Source organism: Antedon bifida, chromosome 8, assembly GCF_963402885.1.
Source record: "Antedon bifida chromosome 8, ecAntBifi1.1, whole genome shotgun sequence".
In the NCBI taxonomy this organism is placed as follows: domain Eukaryota; kingdom Metazoa; phylum Echinodermata; class Crinoidea; order Comatulida; family Antedonidae; genus Antedon; species Antedon bifida.
The window spans coordinates 18,264,372-18,284,337 of NC_136233.1; the positions used below are offsets into that span (position 1 = coordinate 18,264,372).

The 19,966-nt window shown below is 34.7% G+C and overlaps 1 protein-coding gene across 1 annotated transcript; it reads right to left on the reverse strand.

Annotated features, from left to right (window-relative positions):
* Nucleotides 1–2,795: 2,795 nt before the first annotated feature.
* Nucleotides 2,796–14,078, reverse strand: LOC144850306 (uncharacterized). Its single transcript, XM_078707559.1, has 5 exons — nucleotides 13,820–14,078; nucleotides 8,796–9,084; nucleotides 7,843–7,996; nucleotides 6,430–6,886; nucleotides 2,796–3,112 (listed from the first exon to the last, which is right to left on the reverse strand). Exons 1-5 carry the CDS (start codon nucleotides 14,043–14,045, stop codon nucleotides 2,898–2,900), a joined length of 1,341 nt encoding a protein of 446 aa, XP_078563685.1. The 5' UTR covers nucleotides 14,046–14,078; the 3' UTR covers nucleotides 2,796–2,897.
* Between the last annotated feature and the right edge of the window lie 5,888 nt (nucleotides 14,079–19,966).

Sequence of the window (19,966 nt, forward strand, 5' to 3'; positions counted from 1 at the left end):
CGTTGTGGACAGACGTCTAGTGGTAGCTGACAAAAATGACGAGGCCCTTAAGCTTGGTTCCCACTAGGACACAGTGCAAGGGTGGCAGGGGAGGACACAGGGCCCGGGCAACACCCTTAATTTCATATTAAATGTTTTTTCTGCCACTAAATTGAAATTTAGTTCCCGTTTCATCACATACCTACAATATTCATATAGCGTTATAGAAGTCCAGGGCTAGAAATATTTGTAAATTGGCAGAATGCATCGTAAAAAAATACACAATGTATCGGTGGTCAGCTTGTATTTTTTGTTTCTGACCAGGCGCAGAATGAATTTGTTTGTCCATAATGATTGCGTTTTTCCGGCCAGAGGTTTTCTATAATATAAGGCCAAAAATAATAATTTTGCGTTTTGTATTTCCGTGTAGTACCCTGTTTATCCTTTCTGTACGTCTGAAATATTAGGCCGAATTTCCGTAGTAATTGTGGACGTTCACTTTGAAATAACTGTGTCTGTGGAAATATTTGCTTTCATTATAATAGTTTTACTGTTTCTTTCCATAAAAACAAGGCCAACAGCCATTAAGTCGCGTGCTACAATGCATAGTGATACCGGACCGACAGACAGACCGACAGACCGACAGACAAACCGACAGACAGACCGACCGACCAACCTACCAACTGACCGAAATTACTGAACATGTTTAAAAATGTTGAAATGTTTAAAAACATTTATATTTTTTTAATTTACACGTGCGTAGCCTGTCACATTTTACGTGCTCGTATAACGTAATTTCGAGTTGAAAAGTAAGTCAAGAAAACAGAAATCGGGCAAAAAGAGTGCGCAATAACATTTAACGCGCGCACTCATGGCAATTTTGTAAACGCTTAAAATTGCCTGAAACGTACTCTTATTTTATCGAAAATAAATTTTGAAAATTTTAAGCGCGCGTACGCATGCGTTACATGCGCTACGCACGTAATTGTATTGCCATATGATGATTTATGCCCTAACATTTATGAGTACCAAATTTTATTTAATTGTGATTCATGGTTGTGAAGATATGATTACAAACGTGATTTCGTTAAATCGTGCGTAGACCGCGTAATTTTTTATTGCGCACCGTGAAAACATAACCACATCGTTTTCTGGCCATAAGGAATATACTGTGAAAAATTGACTTAGCTAGATTAAACTGATATCAAGATAAGGTCAGAAAGCGATAAAACGCATAGTGATACCGGACCGAAAGACAGACCGACAGACCGACAGACCGACAGACAGACAGACAGACCGACCGACCGACATAGTGAACTATAGAGTCGCGTCCACGCGACTAAAAACGGTATATGCATTTCAATACATAAGGAAAAAAAGTGTGGCAATAAGTGACAAAATTATTTAAAAATTGTAAGTTATTAACATGATTATTTCTCTTTCCAAACTATAGTATCAATCTACTAATCAACCTCTTCTTAACAACCACCATATCCCTACAGCTACAGCTCACTATGTCGGTCGGTCTATCGGTCGGTCGGTTAGTCGGTAAACACTAACTTGAGCACGCCACTGCAGCCATGTATATGGCCTTGTTTTAACAACTATTCCCCCGCCCTCCTTGACCCTTTCAACCACTCCTACCTCCTTTCTTGTTTTACTCTCCATTTACTCTTTCTATGCACCATTATTAGCCGACAACTGAACATTTTCTATTGAATTCTATTTATTGAATATATTTACAAATTACATACATACAACATACCAAATCCAACAGCCCCTCCACACCCCTCTTCCGCCGCCAGACGCCCCATTCATTGATTTGTTAAAACATTATTTTCTAGTTAATATATATTCAATAACTAGAAACATACTATACAATGCATGCACGCCCAATTCCGACATATCCCTCACCCACCCACAAAACTACTATAACCACCCTCCCTCCTTCCCCGCCCCCACACCAACATATTTTTCTTACTATCAGCCTATATATTATCTACAGTATACATTACAAAATACAATAATACATTAACATACCCGATACCCTGCTAATAATCTACCACTTGAAAAAACATGCAACCCCCACCTCACCGCCTCCCCCACCTCACCCCCTCAAACCATTCATCACCCGATTTTTGTAATTATTACTGATTGTCTTTCTATCTAATTAATAATCAATCTATACCTACAAACATACTTATAACATACACACCCTAACCCCAACATTTCCCACACCTACCAAAAAAACCAAATTACTATCCCTTTCAACTTAGTTTTCTTTAAATATATTATCTAAACATTGTCAATACATTATATACCCATACATATATATTTTAATACCTTTTGTATGTTTTTGCTATGCATTTTATTTGCGAAATAAAGTTTAATAGGCCTATATATTAACACTATAAAAATCAGTAATCTAGGTACTAAGCAACACTATGATTGGTCACATCACAAAATTAATCCCAAAGCTACTCTTTTAAATCAAATTAGCCCTGGATTTTAAAATACTACATGTAAACAAATGGTAAATAATAAAACACGATTGCATGTATCACACAGTACTATTTATGAATACTTTGTAATGTTTTGAAACTAACCTACCTGTATCAACCGGCACACATCCATATTTGTTAACACACACCTCTGGCATGCACCACAAGTATGGCTAACACTAAAAAGTGGATTTTTGTCCCGTTGATAAAAGGTATCCCTTCCACCAATTTACATAAAACTTCGGAATATATTCAAGGTCAAAATATCCAAAGTAGCCAATCGGGAAGTATATTTAAATGCATTGTGACGTCATAAGTGTCAGGTCCCTACTAATAGTATAGGCCTATACTACATTCGCAAATAGAATCATATACTAGGTATATTGCTTATGGGCGTTTCGAAAATCCACATAAAAATTACACAATACACTTGTCTAATGCTATGATGTTATATTCAGAATTGACTAACAGATAGTCCAACAAAAAGACTATGATCATATGAGTATCCGGTAGGTCTGTGTCCAAACGTAGGATTCCGCCATGTTCGGTTTCCAGTTGTTCGTGGATAAACCCTAGCGCCTTCGCTGCCCTTGTAAAATCAGGAAGTTTATAATAATTGCCTACATTTAGCCCTGGAAATATAAGAAATCAATATTAATAGTGATACGTATGCTTAAGGACCTATCCCCTATTTGCATAATGTAGAATATAATATGCTTACAGTAACAGAGGAAAATCGAATGGAATATTATCTCAATTCAACAATACAAAACATTTATTTTGTGTTTTACAACACACCTACTGTTCCAAAAAATTGTACTCAATTTATCCATCGTCAATCATTGACGAAAACTATGCCGGGAAGCATTATTTTTTTCCTATTAGGTTAAGGCAAACACTATAGAGGGCATGCATATATCATGAATATTCATGATGCATGCGTGAGCTCATGACGTCATACTTGCAAACACACACTGTCTGTTTTGTTGCATGTTCGCAGTGCAGATCGGAGGGAGTTACTGTAGGCCTACTCTTTTTAGTCGCGGGCAACGCGACTCTACAGCTCACTATGTCGGTCGGTTGGTCGGTAAACACTAACTTGAGCACGCGACTGCAGCCATCTGTGTGGCCTTGTTCTCTCGATGTTGTTGAGTTGTTTGCTCGCGTACTTCAGGTATTTTAACATCATTATATATTATACAAATAATGAATGTTTATGAACTAGTGTAATGGTACAAATAATGACGAGATTCCTGTCATTTGAATCAAATAAAAGGTAGGCCTAGCCAAGGCCTACATTTGATTCACATTGATTAAAACAGTAACATTTGGTTTTTAATAATGATATTAAATATTATTATTTATATGGATTTTATAAACGCACCTACTGTAGTGTTAATTATGTCAACAAACGACCAAACAATCCTAGGCCTAGGAAGGCTACAACGCCTAGGCCTAGCCTAATACTAACAGGCCTAGGCGGCCCAGCTAGTAGGCTACAACGCCTAGGCCTACAGCAATACGAAACATCGACAGGCAATTGGAACTATATATAGGCTAATTATGTTTTACAACGATTCCACGTCTTGCAGGGATGTCCCCATTAATTAATCAAAATCCTAAAAACGATCTAGCCTAGAGCTAATTTAAATGCCTTTTTGAATGAAATTAGTACATATATATCTCCAAATCGTACACACAAATCTGCTGCTGCATATTGGTGTTTACAAACAAAACAGACAAGACAACAGGTGGCGATGTTGTATTTCACAGTAATTTGTACACTAGATTTTTTTTTCATCCGCGAAACGTTTTTTATTTTCATACATAAAAATGTTTAAAAAGTACTATTAAACGATCGTTTAATAGTGCGTACTATTGCACGCCATGTGACCCACAATCGTCCAATCATGGAAGTTATTTAGGTGTTATATAACAATAATAGCACATCCCTTTATTATTTAATTTTTAGTCGCGTGCAAAGGTCGGTCGGTTTATCGGTAAACACTAACTTGAGCACGCGACTGCAACCATGTATATGGCTTTGTTTGGTGTTTTATTTTTACTACTACTACTATGGGGAGTAGGCCTAGAACTAACAAAGTTTATTTTAATATTAAATAAAGTAGAACGGCTTCTTACGGCCTAGCTAGGCCCCTAGGTTAGGTTTATATATATGTAGGCCTAGTTATAATAATAATTAAACCTGTATAATCACAATTCCACTATATACTGTACTACAATTGGCCTATACTTACTAGGCCTAATGTGTATCTTTTATTTCATTGGTGAGATTGTTTATGATATTTTGTTTTGTTCAAAAATAGGCGGTGGTTTGAACAGAAAATATATATCTGCATACGAAGTCTTTTACATCAAACATAGGATCTTGGATTATATCATATCAGCTGCATACAGAAAATTGGAGAATTTTATTGCCTGAAATTGAGCTTTTAAATACAAATTAATTACCACAAAAACAAAAAATTAACAAATTAAAAACACATGAATAATTGTCATGATTTTGCACCACTTAATATTAATTGCCATGTGTGTACCAGGTCATTTTAAAAAGTAAAACATAAATAATAAACAATGAATGTGGAATACAATTAAAGCATGGAGTTTGTACCTCCATGATTAAAGGAAGGTAACAACCGTTCTTGATGATTCTAAAGGTTATGTGTGGTTTTTTAATTAATCAAATAAAATAATTATTTCACAAACATAAGCAACATTATTATAACGTTTTTATTTTTATTTATTAGCAGTTCCAAAGATTTTCTCATGTATTTATTATAATAGGGAATAATGTATGTTAGGTCTGAAAATACAATGTTAGACTAACATAAAACATGTATGTACTTTTTTTCAGAAGGGTTAGAACACTAGTGTCAAATTCTTAATCAATTATTTCATTTACATTTAATTGTTAATACTATATGTACGTAGGGCGCGGCTACATGGTCGGTGAGTGTTTTTGCAGCAGCTACCCTAGCAGCGCGATGACGAGAGATCATTTTCGATTATCGCGTGAAAATTATTTACAGGGTTTTTCGTCACTTCATGAATATTCATGTATGAATTCAGGCCCTCTATAGTTTCTGCCTTAACCTAACAGGACACAAATAATGCTGCCGGCATGCTAGGCCAGTCAAAAAGGCATGCGGCGCTCTGAACATCCTGTGATTCGGCTCCTCGAAGAAGTCGAATTATTAATGTTATTTATTCGGCCTACCTGATAATAATTACTATTATTAATGTAGGCTTATTGATGGAAATTTAAACGACCTAGGCCTAAGTGAATATATTATTGCCAATCATTAATTAGTAATTATCTGAATATTATTCTTCGCAAGGTAAGGTGAATGCAACGCCTAACTAGGCAGGCTTATTATGGTTCCCGAGGGAATGATATTATGTTCTCAAGAAATATATATTCCCTTGGGGATGTCAAATCTTATATTTAACCTCTAAGCAGTCAATATCTGTATAATAATGCATGGTGTAGTAATAAAACGATGACGGTTCATATTTTCCCTCCATTAAGTTGTTAAACCGGCCATCTCTTATTTATAGAGGGTGACCCTAAACAGCGTGTGCTGACAATCAAGGGGCCCTCTTAATGAGTGACTGTGTGTATTAGTAAAGTACACCGGGGTAACCTCCTACTCGTCTCGAAAGATGTACTAGGTTCTTTAAAGTGCACATAAGCCAGATGTGTACACTGAACCTACGGTTTATAGTCCTTATCCGAGAAGACTCGTTCTACCACCAGAACCATGGAGCGAGTGAGGCTCGAACCCTTGCCGATGTTAATTTATGGCAAGGTATTGCAGTTCCACTGTCTTAACCGCATATTATGCTCCATTAAGTTTTATTTATCGAATCATTTATTTTGGCAGTGTGATTTGATTTATAAACAATATCAAAACATTTCATCACTTACCAGCATTCTTCAGAGGGAACTGCGAACTTGGCTGTACGATTCTAAATGCTCGAGCACTTAACTGGGTATGCAACGCACTCTTTTCTTTAAATTCATCTGGTAGAAAGTAAGTTGGCGTTATGCCGATTTCATTAAGCCGCATCTCAGCAGTAACGATGGCTTCTCTAACCCATGCTTTTTGCAACTGATCAAAATTTCCAGGCGGGTATTGATGCGTTCCTCGGAGACCAATGTCATAGACTTTCGCCCAGGATGTTACCAGTTCTGGCCATTGCACAGCAAACTCGCTGTACACAAACACGGTGACAGGGATTTTTTGTTTGTAAGATGCTAAAGTCGATATTACTTTTACGGCTTCTTTCTTGCACATCCCAATAGTTATTACAATTGCAAGGTCGTTATTTTTCACGCATTTCTTGTATGTGGAACCAGCTTTACCTACCGCTAATGCGGGTATCTAAACAAAATCATGAATATGTTAGAGTTAGCAGTAGGAAGTGTAATTTATTGTAGTTAGGCCTATTATTTTGTTGGGGGCATCCATTGGCTGTGAGGGTAGGATTTATGCAGATGATTCCAATATTTAAAACAGTCGCGTCAAGACATCACATGGTCGAATCATAATAACAAAAGGATTATCTGCACGAACATAGTGCAGTTGTGTGGAATTTTGATTTGCTATTTTCCCACCCCTTCCTCACCCATCCCCCAAAACTATTTATCATAATGTCATGCATTGTCTGTGGAAGCCAAAACGTTGCCTAGGCTCGTACAATTATTGTATAGACATAAAAACCAAATTGGCGTTATATGTGGATAAAGATTGCAGTTTTATTCAAGTTCGAATTATTTTGTTTCTTTAACCATTAATATCTATGGGGGTTTTCTTTCTTAAATTTATTTATTTATTTATTCAATTTTCTGCCATATACAATACAAAGGAGACAAAACAAATATAAAAGGCAAGGAAAGACCAAACAGGTGCTAATCACCTATGCTAGTTGGTCAACCCAGAACAGAGCACAGAAAGAACCCCCAAAAAATAAAAAAAATTACGTTATATACGAGATACACATTGTGATTTTGCTATGAATAGATACATTTATGTAAACTTCTTGGGAATTGGCTTTGTTTATACACTTGGTCCTTGTAACGTTTAATTTGTGTTTAATCTTTTACCTGAATACCTCATAAAAAGTTTGTGTTCATAACTTTCATAACCATGAGAGCTATCAAGCTCTACCCAGTCTGCATTTAGAAAGGATGACACTTTTCCACAAATCCAACTGTGGTATGCTCTTAATGGTGGATAGTCTAAACCCCAGTACTGAATGTACTGTAGGTGTAGGGAATGCCGAGTGTTTTCTCCCCCCTTAGGATTATTGTGTTTATTTGTTTCCATACTGCTCTTACTTGTATTGGATGTAATTTATCGAAGTCTACATAGTTACGAAACTCTCCTTCCCACAACACCATGTCTATGTTTTTCCGAACCTCATTAACAATCCTTTTCTTTTCCTCTTTGCTATAACCCACGTGATGACTTAAATGATATTCGCCATAATATCTGAAAATACCAAAAATAAAATATTATAACACACCTGATTGGTTGGTTTCGTAATACGTAGAATTGCTAGTTTTGTCCCATTCAAAGGTAAAATTGTTTTTTTTGTGGTCACATGATAGACTGACACTAACACCCAACCTCAGCCGTCTATAGTCAACAAAAATCCGATCAAAGCTTTCTAATTCAACCAATGATGCCATGGATTTTCCTTAAATTCAGTACAGAAATCAAACTATCTTTTATCGGTTCAAGAGATTTGGACTACCAAATTTTCACGTTTTGGCGCAAAAAAAACAAAAAAAATTCACTAGTCCATATCTCGTGAACCGGCGTTATCGTAAATCTCGCAATTGTTCTGAAATCATATGTACATCCCCAATATGTTTCAACGTGGTAAGCTTTATGTTATTCGGACTATCGCACAGTAGGCCAGAATCAATTCAAAGTGTGCCGAAAGTCCAAAATGGTAAATGTGGCAATCCAAACTTTTAAATATTGTATTAGGAAGAAGACATCTTAAATTATATAAATGCACTAATAATTTTATATTTGGTAAATTTTAATAGTGTCTTGTAACAATGGAAACTGGGAGAAATCATGAAATTTCACTTAAAATGAGCAAAAACAACAGTTTTGATAAATTAGGATTAGGATAAATAGTGGATTATATAATTTAAGGTGTGGGAACATTTGGAATTCCAACGTTTTAGCTTAGGGGCTCTGTGTATACACCAAATTTAACAAAAATCTATTTAAAATTTCATTTTGGTTGAATTGAAATGGAATTACCCTTACTTACTTATCGACCCACGCAAATGTCCCATCTTTCAGCATTTGGTCAAGAACACAAAATTCACCACCTTGGATATCAATTTTAAAAATTACATAATCTTCTTTTCTTAAATTTTCTTTAATCCATCTTGAAAGATTGATCGTTGGGATTGTTTTGCGGTAACTATATAGTCTTCGACCTCCAGTTATATTATCGGCGCGTTCCGATTCACGGACAAACAGACTTCCTCCTCCCCATTGCATTTTGTTAGATTTTGTAGGCGTCCATGTTGCATCACAAAATGCCGTCATATTGCCTGTTTAAAGACAGAAAAACAATGTTCGTGAGCTTTAGGTTGCGGCGATCTAAACATAGAAACAAATTATAGGAACGTAACGCAAGGATGTAGACGCCTCTACAATGAGAACCAAGCATAAACAGGGGCCAAGTTGTTATCTGAATATAGAGGTTGCTATTAGTAGTGCTATATAGCCATTAACATATATTGCCTCGTTTCGTTAATGAGAAAGTGTCCCTTTATTTGGCCGTGTTTCCGCAGCCATAACAAAATTATCGGTTAATTTGTTAACCAATCAGGTAATTAATTTAAACAAAAAATAAAATGCGCTGCGCATGATTAGACTTGACCGAACAACCAAGAGCCCAATCACAGCGCATTGATTTGTCATTCAGGTCAAAGGTAAAAATTATCGCATTTTCCGATAATTACAGTATCCGATTTGATAATTATCGGTTTATTTTTCCCGAGTGTAATCGGTTAAACCCCGTTTCCACAGCCAGTTTATCGGTTAATTATCGATTAATTATCCGTTAATTTTTGGATTGGAAACATGGCCTTAAGTTCCCTTGATTGTGGATGTCCCCCTAAAGTGGTCTACTACGGTCCAGTTCCTCATTCTCAATTCGATCCTCGACACAGTCTTTGTGACGTGTATTTTAGGTCCAGGTGACGACCAACAATATATCAGCCTACTTAGGTGTTTGGAAATCAAAACCTTCCATAGAACATACGCATACTTTATTGGACAAGAAGATTTGAATCTTGTGCTAATGTAGGAAACGCCAGCTAATGTCGAAACAACCGTTAATGTAGAACAATCCACCGCTAATGTAGTAAAACCTCCAGCTAATGTAGAAACACTAACAGCTTATGTAGTAAATATTCAAGTTTATTGTTTTTACACAATACAATACAATATGAACAGAAACATAAATTAATAAATACAATTGTGTGAGGAGGATGCATTAAGTAATATATTTAATTATTTAATTTAAGTGAGAGAACAAAAAAAACTTATTTCTTTCGTCAAATTGACAAATAAAATTAAACAAAAAGGCACAAAAAAGAAAAAACAGTCTTAAGGCAATTGTGAATTACTAAAATGTTCTAAATAGTTTGAAATAAGTGTTTGTTTGTATTTTGTTTTAAATGTATTTATGATGGTTATTGCTTTTAGATTAAGCGGTAAGTTGTTCCATATATACGGTCCATTGTAAATAAAAGATGTTCTTCTAAGTAATATGGTATGCTTTTCGTATATTAGATTTTTTGCAGTTGAAGATCTGGTGTTGTAAGAATGATTACAATTTTGAAAATAGGAGTAAAATTGAGTTGGTAATTTATTATGATTTAGGCGGAACATGAATAAAGCTGTTTGGAGTTTATTTATATCAAATATATTTAAAGTATTGAGAGAATAAAAAAGTGGTTTAGTGTGAGATTTTGGAGGTGCTCCCGAACAGATTCTGATAGCCTTTTTTTGTAATTTAAAGAGAGAATTCATTTTCGTGTTATCAGAACCTGTCCAGGGGCATCATCCAGTAAATTTATCAAACAGTTGTTGCCCAAGCAACATTGCAGTATGATAAATAGGGTTACTGTTACTTGAATCACGATCAAGATTGTTAAATATATACACGTATTCCAGGTTGGTTAAGCCCTCGCTAAATTTCATAAACAAGAAGTGCAACCGACCGAAATTGATTACGAGTGTAGTGTAATTTCATTCCTTTCCCGAGTAAACAAGCATCCATATTTGTTTTTAAATAAGCATTTATATTTATGCCACAATGACCGAAATCATATGGTAAAGTAGATAGGACTCTCAATTGGAGGAATCTCAATGACTCAAGCAAATTAGAGTTGATAACACTATTTTAATTCTATTTTATCAAAGTATTATTCAAAGTATTTTATCTTTTAGCATTGGATGTTTTTATGGTAACTTTACTGAAAATGATAAGAAAAATATTGAGAGACCACGTAAAATTGCACAACGTATTATTAAAGCTGATCTAACGCCTTGTTCATTTATCTATGAAAAGAGTATTTAAAAAAAAGTAAACAATATTATGAAAGACCCCACTCATCCGTTACATTACTGTTATAACTTAAATAGATCAGGTATTAGGCTACGACCTCCAAGAACAAATCTTTGTAGAACTAGAAAATCCTTCGTTGTAAATAGCATTCATATTTTTAATTCTAATGTAAGACAATAATGCAATTTTTAAATAGTTTTACATTTTTAACTTTTTATCTTGTATTTTATCTGTTATAGTTCTGCACGTTTTAAATTGTTGCAATATTGTTGTTTTAATCTACCAAGCAAAGTGAATTTCCATTTTTATGGACAAATAAAATTTCTTGAATCTTGAATCTTGAATCTTGATTAATATCATGATAAATATACAGAAAAACCACTAAAAATTAACTACAGTAATTACTTAATATTTTAAACAAATTGAATTCATATTTTCCTTTAAAGTAGATTGAAATCATTGTGCTATTACATGACTTGATCAATATCACTATAAACTAAGTATACAGAAAAAAAACAGAAATAACCACAGTGGTTAGTAATATAGTATCGTAACAAAAATTAAGTTTGTCCTTTTCAATATATCGAAATCATTGCGGTATTAAAGTAGATAAGACTTGATCGATATCATTATAATGAAGAATACAAACAACAACCAAAACAACCACCACATCGGTTAGTTAATTCAATTTCCTATTCTCCTTTCAGATCGGATCGAAATCATAATAGAAAAACTGAAAACAACCACAGTGGATATTCATTACTGTAACACATTTATCTGTCTATTGTACTTTTTACATCTGCTTTGAATGCGATTACAAACTTTCGTCAAAGTATCTATCTAAAATACGTATTTAATATTCAATATTCAATATTTATATTCAATAAACTTTATTGTCAAACTCATAAATGGCTTGAAACCTTGGAAATAATAAGGTTTATTGTTTATTTGTTGATTTATTTATTGGCTACAGTAAAAGACTTTCTCTTTCAAACAAGTACTCGCACAAAAGGCCTAATATATGATTTAGAGTATTTACAGCATTACCTTTCTGTATTAATTATGTATCGTAAATATTGAATTTATTGCAAACGTACATATGCAATTATTGGAATATGATAACCTATGTTTAAAAGTACAAATTCACTTAACATCATTTTGGTGGAATTGATAACGTTTGACTTAACATTAAAATATTCAAGTTTCAAGTTTCAAATATAAATCAACACCAGCTAATGTAGAAACGGTCAACAGCTTATGTAGTAACGAAAATTGCCTCCCAGCTTATGTAGTTACTATCGCCAGCTAATGTAGAAAATGTTATATATTTTACAAAAATGTCTAAATCATGTGCAAATGCATCGATCTTTACTAGCTATCAGTCTTTCCACCTCTCGTAAGCAAAACGACCACACATCGTAAGCAACCATCTCTGTTAAGGGACCGCTTCACATAATCGACCACCTCTCGTAAGGGATCACCTCCCCTCATAAGGAACCGCTTCTCATAATCGACCACTTCTCGTAAGCGACCACCTCTCTTAACGACCATACCTCTCGTAAGTGACCATTAAGGGACCACGACTTATTTATCTCTATTAAAGGACCGCTTCTCATAATTAGCTATCTCCCATCACAATGACCTCTCTTAAGTGACCACCTTTATTGAACGACCACCGTCTCTTTTAAGGGACGGCTTATCATAATTGACCACCTCTCGTCAGTGACGACTCTATTAATGTACCACCTCTCTTAACGACCACACCTCTCGTAAGTGACGACCTCTTTTAAAGGAACCACCTCTATTAAGAGTCTGCTTCTCATAATCGACCATTCCCATCACAACGACCTCTCGATAGTGATCGCCTCTATTGAACGACCACCGTCTCTGTTAATGGACCGCTTCTCATAATTGACCACCTCTCGTAAGCGACCACCTCTCTTAACGACCACACCTCTCGTCAGTGACGACCTCTTTTAAAGGACCACCACCTCTATTAAAGGACCGCTTCTCATAATCGACCATCTTCCGTCACAACGACCTCTCCAAAAAGACCACCTCGATTGAACGACCGCCGCCTCTGTAAGGGACCACTTCTCATAATCGACCATGGTCGTTCAATAGAGGCGGTCACTTTCGAGAGGTCGTTGAAATGGGGGAGATGGTCGATTATGAGAAGCGGTCCTTTAATAGAGAGAAAGAGGTCGTGGTCCCTTAAAAGAGGTGGTCATTTACGAGAGGTGTGGTCGTTAATTAATACAAAAAACATTTTCTACATTAGCTGGCGATAATAACTACATAATAAGCTGGGAGGCAATTTTCTTTACTACATAAGCTGTTGACCGTTTCTACATTAGCTTGTGTTGATTTTTATTTACTACATTAGCTGGAGGTTTTACTACATTAGCGGTGGAATTGTTCTACATTAACGGTTGTTTCGACATTACCTGGCGTTTTCTACATTAGCGGTTGTAACAAATCTCTCTGATAAGAGCCTACAGTACTATACCCACTGTAAAGACATGAATTCAATTAAGACGCCAAGCCAATGTGACAAATATTGATAGGAGTCAACGAATTTTAATTAGGAAAATTCTATAAGTGGCTATCAAACATGAACAAGTGGCAGCATGAATATTTATTTTTAATGCATACGTGTGGTTGAGGACAATTGTTGTTGTACATTATGATTAACTCATTTTACCTACCGTCATGATCCGATACCCCGACAGGACAGTGTAGATGGTGATTTTTATGATACGGGCTAAAATAAGGGCAGAGACGGTCATCGATTTCGAAGGAATGGATGATGAAATCTTTTCCTCCAGGATACGTTTCACGAAACATCTTGACTGTAGAGGCGACATTACCGCCACAATCTAGAAGTATCTTTCTCTGATGTTGTCCATTAGGTGTGGTAGGCCTACTATCCATTGTGTTTGTCAGAATCCTTATGTCGGCTTCGACATTTCTAGTTATTACATAAATTTAAAAAAATATTTATTCACCTTATTTTTCTGTACAGTGTGCAGTTCAGACTGCAAAATAACATTTTTTTAAATTATTTATTTATTGGCTACATTTGAAATATTTATTATACGCCTATATACTTTTAGAATTCTTTTTTTCTGGTCGAAATAGCCTTAAAGCAATCTGGGATTATTTAAGTTTCTCCAACATAAGTGCATACAACTTAAAAAAACCTCTCATAATGTATCTTATGAAAATAAAATTGAATTGAACATTTTAGTATCTTCTATATTCAACTTTAAATTGCGTTATAAGAACACATTGGATCTTCGCACATTGAAAAAATTACAGGAAATGCTTTATTGACCTTTGACCCAAAAATGGCCAAAAACACATTTTCGGGTTAAATTATTCCTTAAAATGTCAATGGACAAACTGTATGATATCAAATGAAAGCATATACAATATGCTACCCATTGCTACCCAACTTGTATTGAAAATATTTAATTATGAATGAATGAATAATCAATCATTCGTTTCACGGTCTGGCGCTAACCTGTTTATGACTATTATTCGATACTAGCAATTATTTCAAAATGAGTTTAAAGCCTCCTCAGTACAGATTTACTTTTGTTGTCAAATTGTTCAGAATATACATATTTATATTCGGTCTAACACAACTTTTAGCGAAAAAAATTACAGGAAATGCTTTACTGACCTTTGACCCAAAAATGACCAAAAACACATTTTCAGTTCAGTTCAGTTTTATTCGGTTCACTCAAAAATAGACAAACATAACAGAAAAAAGCACAAGATAACAATATTAATAGAATGAACCGAGGAATAACCCAAGAAAGTTTAAAAGAAAACTTATTTCCATTGGGGTCCTCAAACATAAAAATAACACTGATAATTGCATTTAAAGCGCCCTATGACTACTAAAAGGTTAAAAAATTGTACAGTAAACATGATAAGGATTACACAGTATTTTGATAAAATGTGATTTTACATATTTAAAATTTAAAATGTAGTTAAAATATTGCAATGTTTAAACGTTTAATTGCACCTAATACAATTGCCTAAAGTTAAAAATATATAAAATACTGTACAAAACTGCTACACAGGTATTCTTTCAGATAAAAGTGATTTTACATTATATTTAAAACTATTTAAAGTATTGCAATTTTTAATATTAATGGGAAATGCATTCCAATATTTTATGTTCTGGAACTTTTGAAACAATATTTAAAACGCTGACAGGCCGGTAATTATTTACATCAAGATGGTTCCCTTTCTTATAAAGGGGCTTTACCCTGGCAATTTTGAATTCTTCTGGATAAATGTTAGAAGTAATTGAAAGGTTAATGGTGTGTTTGATTGGCCCAGTTATTTGAGTGATGCCGTCTTTTAAAAATCGTGCTGATATATTCCTTTGTTAGGATTTAGACTTTGCAGTTCCTTCTCAACGAATTCATCATCAACCATGGCAAGAACAAATTTAGAGGGGGCTGACTTATAAAACTTATGTTGAAAGTCTTGAAATTTTTCGGAAACAATTGAATAATTGCCAAATATTGGGAGTTGGGATGCTAAAGAAGAAGCCATGGAAGTAAAGAAATTGTTAAACTTGGAAGCAACAGTCTTAGAATCATGACATACATTTCCGTCTTTATCTCCAGTACAGTAATTCCATTAGTAGTTTTCTTAGAACTATATCCAAGTTTCTCCAATGTATTCCAGAGGCATTTGGAGTTGTTTTTATTAATGTTTTCTTCAATCTGGGTGTTAAAATAATCCGCTTTGGAATTTTTTATGTCTCTCTGAATACTATTTCTGAGGCTCTTATATTCATCTTAGTAATCCGTTCTCTGCTTATGTTTCCTAAAGAGCCCAAGAAACTTATTTCTAAGGTGGATCTTCTCCAAAATATCAACATTCATCCAAGGTTGAGTCAGTTGTTTAATACGTACTTTCCTGGAGGGTGCGATTTTATCAATAGCACTTATAAATAGATTCTTAAAATATGACCAGGCAATATTTACATCGGTACTTGTATGCACTGGTGTCCAATCAACATTAGATATTATATCATTAAAAGAACCTTTACTGTATGACTTTAATGATCTTAAAACTACTGTATTATGACTATAATATATATTTCGTACAATCCTTCTAATACAGTATGTTAGAGACCGATAGGAACAATTCCAGATTTAATTATGTTAGTAGGTTTGTTGGTAAGTACATGGTCAATTAGAGTAGAGCTGCGTTCAGTAATACGAGTTGGTTCATTTATCAATTGTTCAAAACTATGAAGATCAAGACATTCGCAAAACTTTTTTACCGGATAAGACGACTTGTCCTGCAAGTTTATATTAAAGTCACCGAGTATTATAACTTCTTTCTGATGATCTGTCTTACTGACGGTAATGTCAAATTGATGTATAAAATCAATATTGTTATATTTTGGAGGACGGTACACACAACCAAGAACAATTGATTTTGATTTAGGCTGAAATATTTCTATCCATGCAGCTTCAAGTTCATCACAGTTCAGTTGATCCAATTCCTTGAAGGCGAGATCACTTTTAATGTAGATGCAAACACCACCAAATGTGTTTTCTCTTCTGTCTCTGCGTATTATGGAGTAGTTGTTGATGCTGATTTCTCTGTCAGTGACTGAGTTGTTGAGCCACGATTCTGTAACGCAGAAAACTGATGGGTTGCATTTTTTGACGAGTTCACGAATTTCCGAAAGTTTAGGGATAAGAGATCTGACATTCAGGTGTAGGCATTTCAGACCCTTTCGTTCCAAACTTTTAAAATCGATTCCATTTTCAGTATCGTCGAAGTTTTTAACATTTTCATCTAATTTGAAACCTTGGTCCGGTTTAGTTAATTCAAAAACGTCAAATCCTGGTAATTTTGCAAACAGGCATTTGGAACATGTCCAATATTTTAAATTATTTTGTAACCTGCCTACCTTGTAGGTCTTCGGCGATATTTGTCCACATTTAATGTGGCAGGCTATCGTGCAATCATTGCATTGAACAGAACGGTGATTTTTTGCCACAGCTTTTTCACAAATGCTACAAGGATTTTTTACTGGCCCTGGATTCGTATGTATATCACCAGAGAGTAACAGCGTATTACATGTGGCATCCGCGTTTCTGTAATATGTACAAGGACAGCCAAACTTTCTCCTGATCCTTCTCGCCGAATAAGAAATGAATAATTACCTTTCTTGTAGATCTGGTAGTAGAGAATATCTACAACCGGTAGCGTTAGTGATATAGCATATAGCATATTTGTCCGATGATTTATTTATATAGTTGTCGGATTGTAGTATGAGTAGGCCTAGTATATATAGACACACGCCTAGTAAGGTTGATTTGAACATTTCTGGCAACAAAATATTCGACACTGTCCTAATAATACGTCAGCACACGATTTATTCCGATGGTATCATGCGCCCCGTACTTTGAAAAGCGTAACCTAATAATACGGTTGCCTTATTTGATCGTGTCCATGTTTGGACTGCGTAACGGAAAGCCTGTGATCGTAGCTGCTAGGCCTGGCCAAACTAAGCTACAAATTCGGGTTAAACTTACGGGATCGCAAAAATACGAGGTGTTCTAGTGTACCTGTGTTGACTAACAATCAGGGTTAAATTATTCTTTAAAATGTCAATGGACAAACTGTATGATATCAAATGAAAGCATATACAATATGCTACACACTGCTACCCAACTTGTATTGAAAATATTTAATTATGAAGCTATTTTTTTGGAAAATGTACATAATATGATTACTTTTGTACAAAAAAAACGAATATTTGTTAGTGTAATTGTTGTGTTTATTTATATAATATTAATTAATTTAAGTGTTTGGAAGAATTATTTGGTATCAAATGAAAGCCCATAAAATATTATATTCATTGCTACCCGACTTGTATAATTGAAAATCTGTAATTATGGTGCTAATTTTTTTTGAAAAATATGCATATTTTATTCATTTTTTACAAAAATGAGTATACTAGATAGTGTAAATTTATTTTGGTTTATTTATAATATTAAATAATTCAAATGTTTTGAAGAAATATTTGGTATCAGAAGAAAGCACATAAAATATGCTATCCATTGCTACCCAACTTGTATTGAAAATCTTTAATTATGACGCTAACTTTTTTGAAAATGACAAAAATGAGTATACAGTAAGTAGTGTACATATATTTTGGTTTATTTATTGTTATTGTTATTAGTGTTAGTTCCGCATTTACACAGCAACCAGCTAGTAAAACCGAATTTGCTCACAATCGGTTATCAAAGCAATAACAACAAAAAAGGCATCATCATACATCAGTATTTTTTGCATGCCATTTGTATTTATTTTACAATGATAAAAAGAAAGTTGGCCTTCTGCCCATATAATGTGCTTCAATTCAATAATCAATCATTCGCTTCACGGTCTGGCGCTAACCTGTTATGCACCCATTATATGACTATTATTCGATACTAGCAATTATACCCGCCCCAGGGCGGGTTTCAAAATGAGTTTAAAGCCTTCTCAGTACATAACACCCGACACCAGTATCTCTCTATACTCACCAACCTCCACCCTTCTTCACGAACACCCCACACTCTTTTTTAAAAACAAATTCTTCCCAGTGAAGGACAAATTTCAATTCAACTTTAGCTTCAAATTGAAAGGGGTAAACATAGCTATGATAGGCCTAATAATGGTTTATATTGTAAACTGTGTAATGAATAGGTGTCATATTGGCTGATAATTCAAATATCTAATTTTGATACTGCGAACCCCCAGCCTTCTTTCTCCTCTCACCTTCACAGTTGCAATCAACAAACTTTAACTCCTCTCCTGGACAGTTCAAATGTAGTAACTTTGCCTAGTAAAATTCCAATCATATAGGCTACTTCATTACGCCAGTATTTTCGCTCCTCCTCCTCCCCTCCAAACATACCCCAGATATGGGTGATGTGTTTAAGACGGTTCCAGTACAAATTATGTTAGCAATCACTCCCAACCTATAATTATAATCCCTCAGTGGCAGTTTTCAAATGTAGTTTAAAACATTCCCAATAAAGTTTCGGTCATGGTGATAGGCCTACATCCCCACCCCAAACTCCCATCCCCTTCCCAGGGATAATTAAAATACCTTAACATTTTCCAACCACAATTCTGGTCAATTTGATAGCCTACTACCCCTAGCCTAAGCAAAATCCTCACTTTCCACTGAACCCCATCTCCCAAACCCCTCCCATCAAATCTCCGGACTTTTGTAGTTTAAAACCTTCCCGGTACAATTGCGATCATTTTGATACCCCATATGTATGGTTACATGCAGAAACATACATTTGTATAACGAACAAACATCGAAAGTGGGGGAAAGTGGGCCATTTTGACCACATTTTGGCCCCTAACTTGGATTCTAGATGCGGATGATGCTCAACTATAGTTTAGAACGGGGATGGGAAGATTAATTTTTAAATATATTCTTTATCCACTCAGTAACGAAATATTGTTTTAAATGTGTTATAGGCCTATCAATAATATACCACTAAACACAGTAAAACATTTACGATTTAATACTTTTTTTAAACTGTCCCTGTTATAGTCGATTGAAATAGTAAAGTACATGTAACGATACACCACTACGACGTTTATATTTTTTATAATTATTAATTAATACAAACGTTGAGAAGCAACTGTCAGTAATAAAGTTTTTATTTGTATATGTATATTTATATCCAGCAGTAGAGCCTACCCACAGTCACAGTAATAAATGCTCTTTGTATATGTGTTTATATATCTAACAGTAACCACATTCACAGTAAGAAAATTTCGATTCAAATGGCGACCAAAAA

Coding starts and splice junctions, on each gene's coding strand:
- LOC144850306 (XM_078707559.1), bottom strand. CDS start 14,045: ATGGATAGTAGGCCTACCACACCTAATGGACAACATCAGAGAAAGATA. Junction 6,887..7,842: donor ATAAATTACATCCAATACAA/GTAAGAGCAGTA, acceptor GATTTTGTTTAG/ATACCCGCATTAGCGGTAGG. Junction 3,113..6,429: donor GTTCCCTCTGAAGAATGCTG/GTAAGTGATGAA, acceptor TTATATTTCCAG/GGCTAAATGTAGGCAATTAT.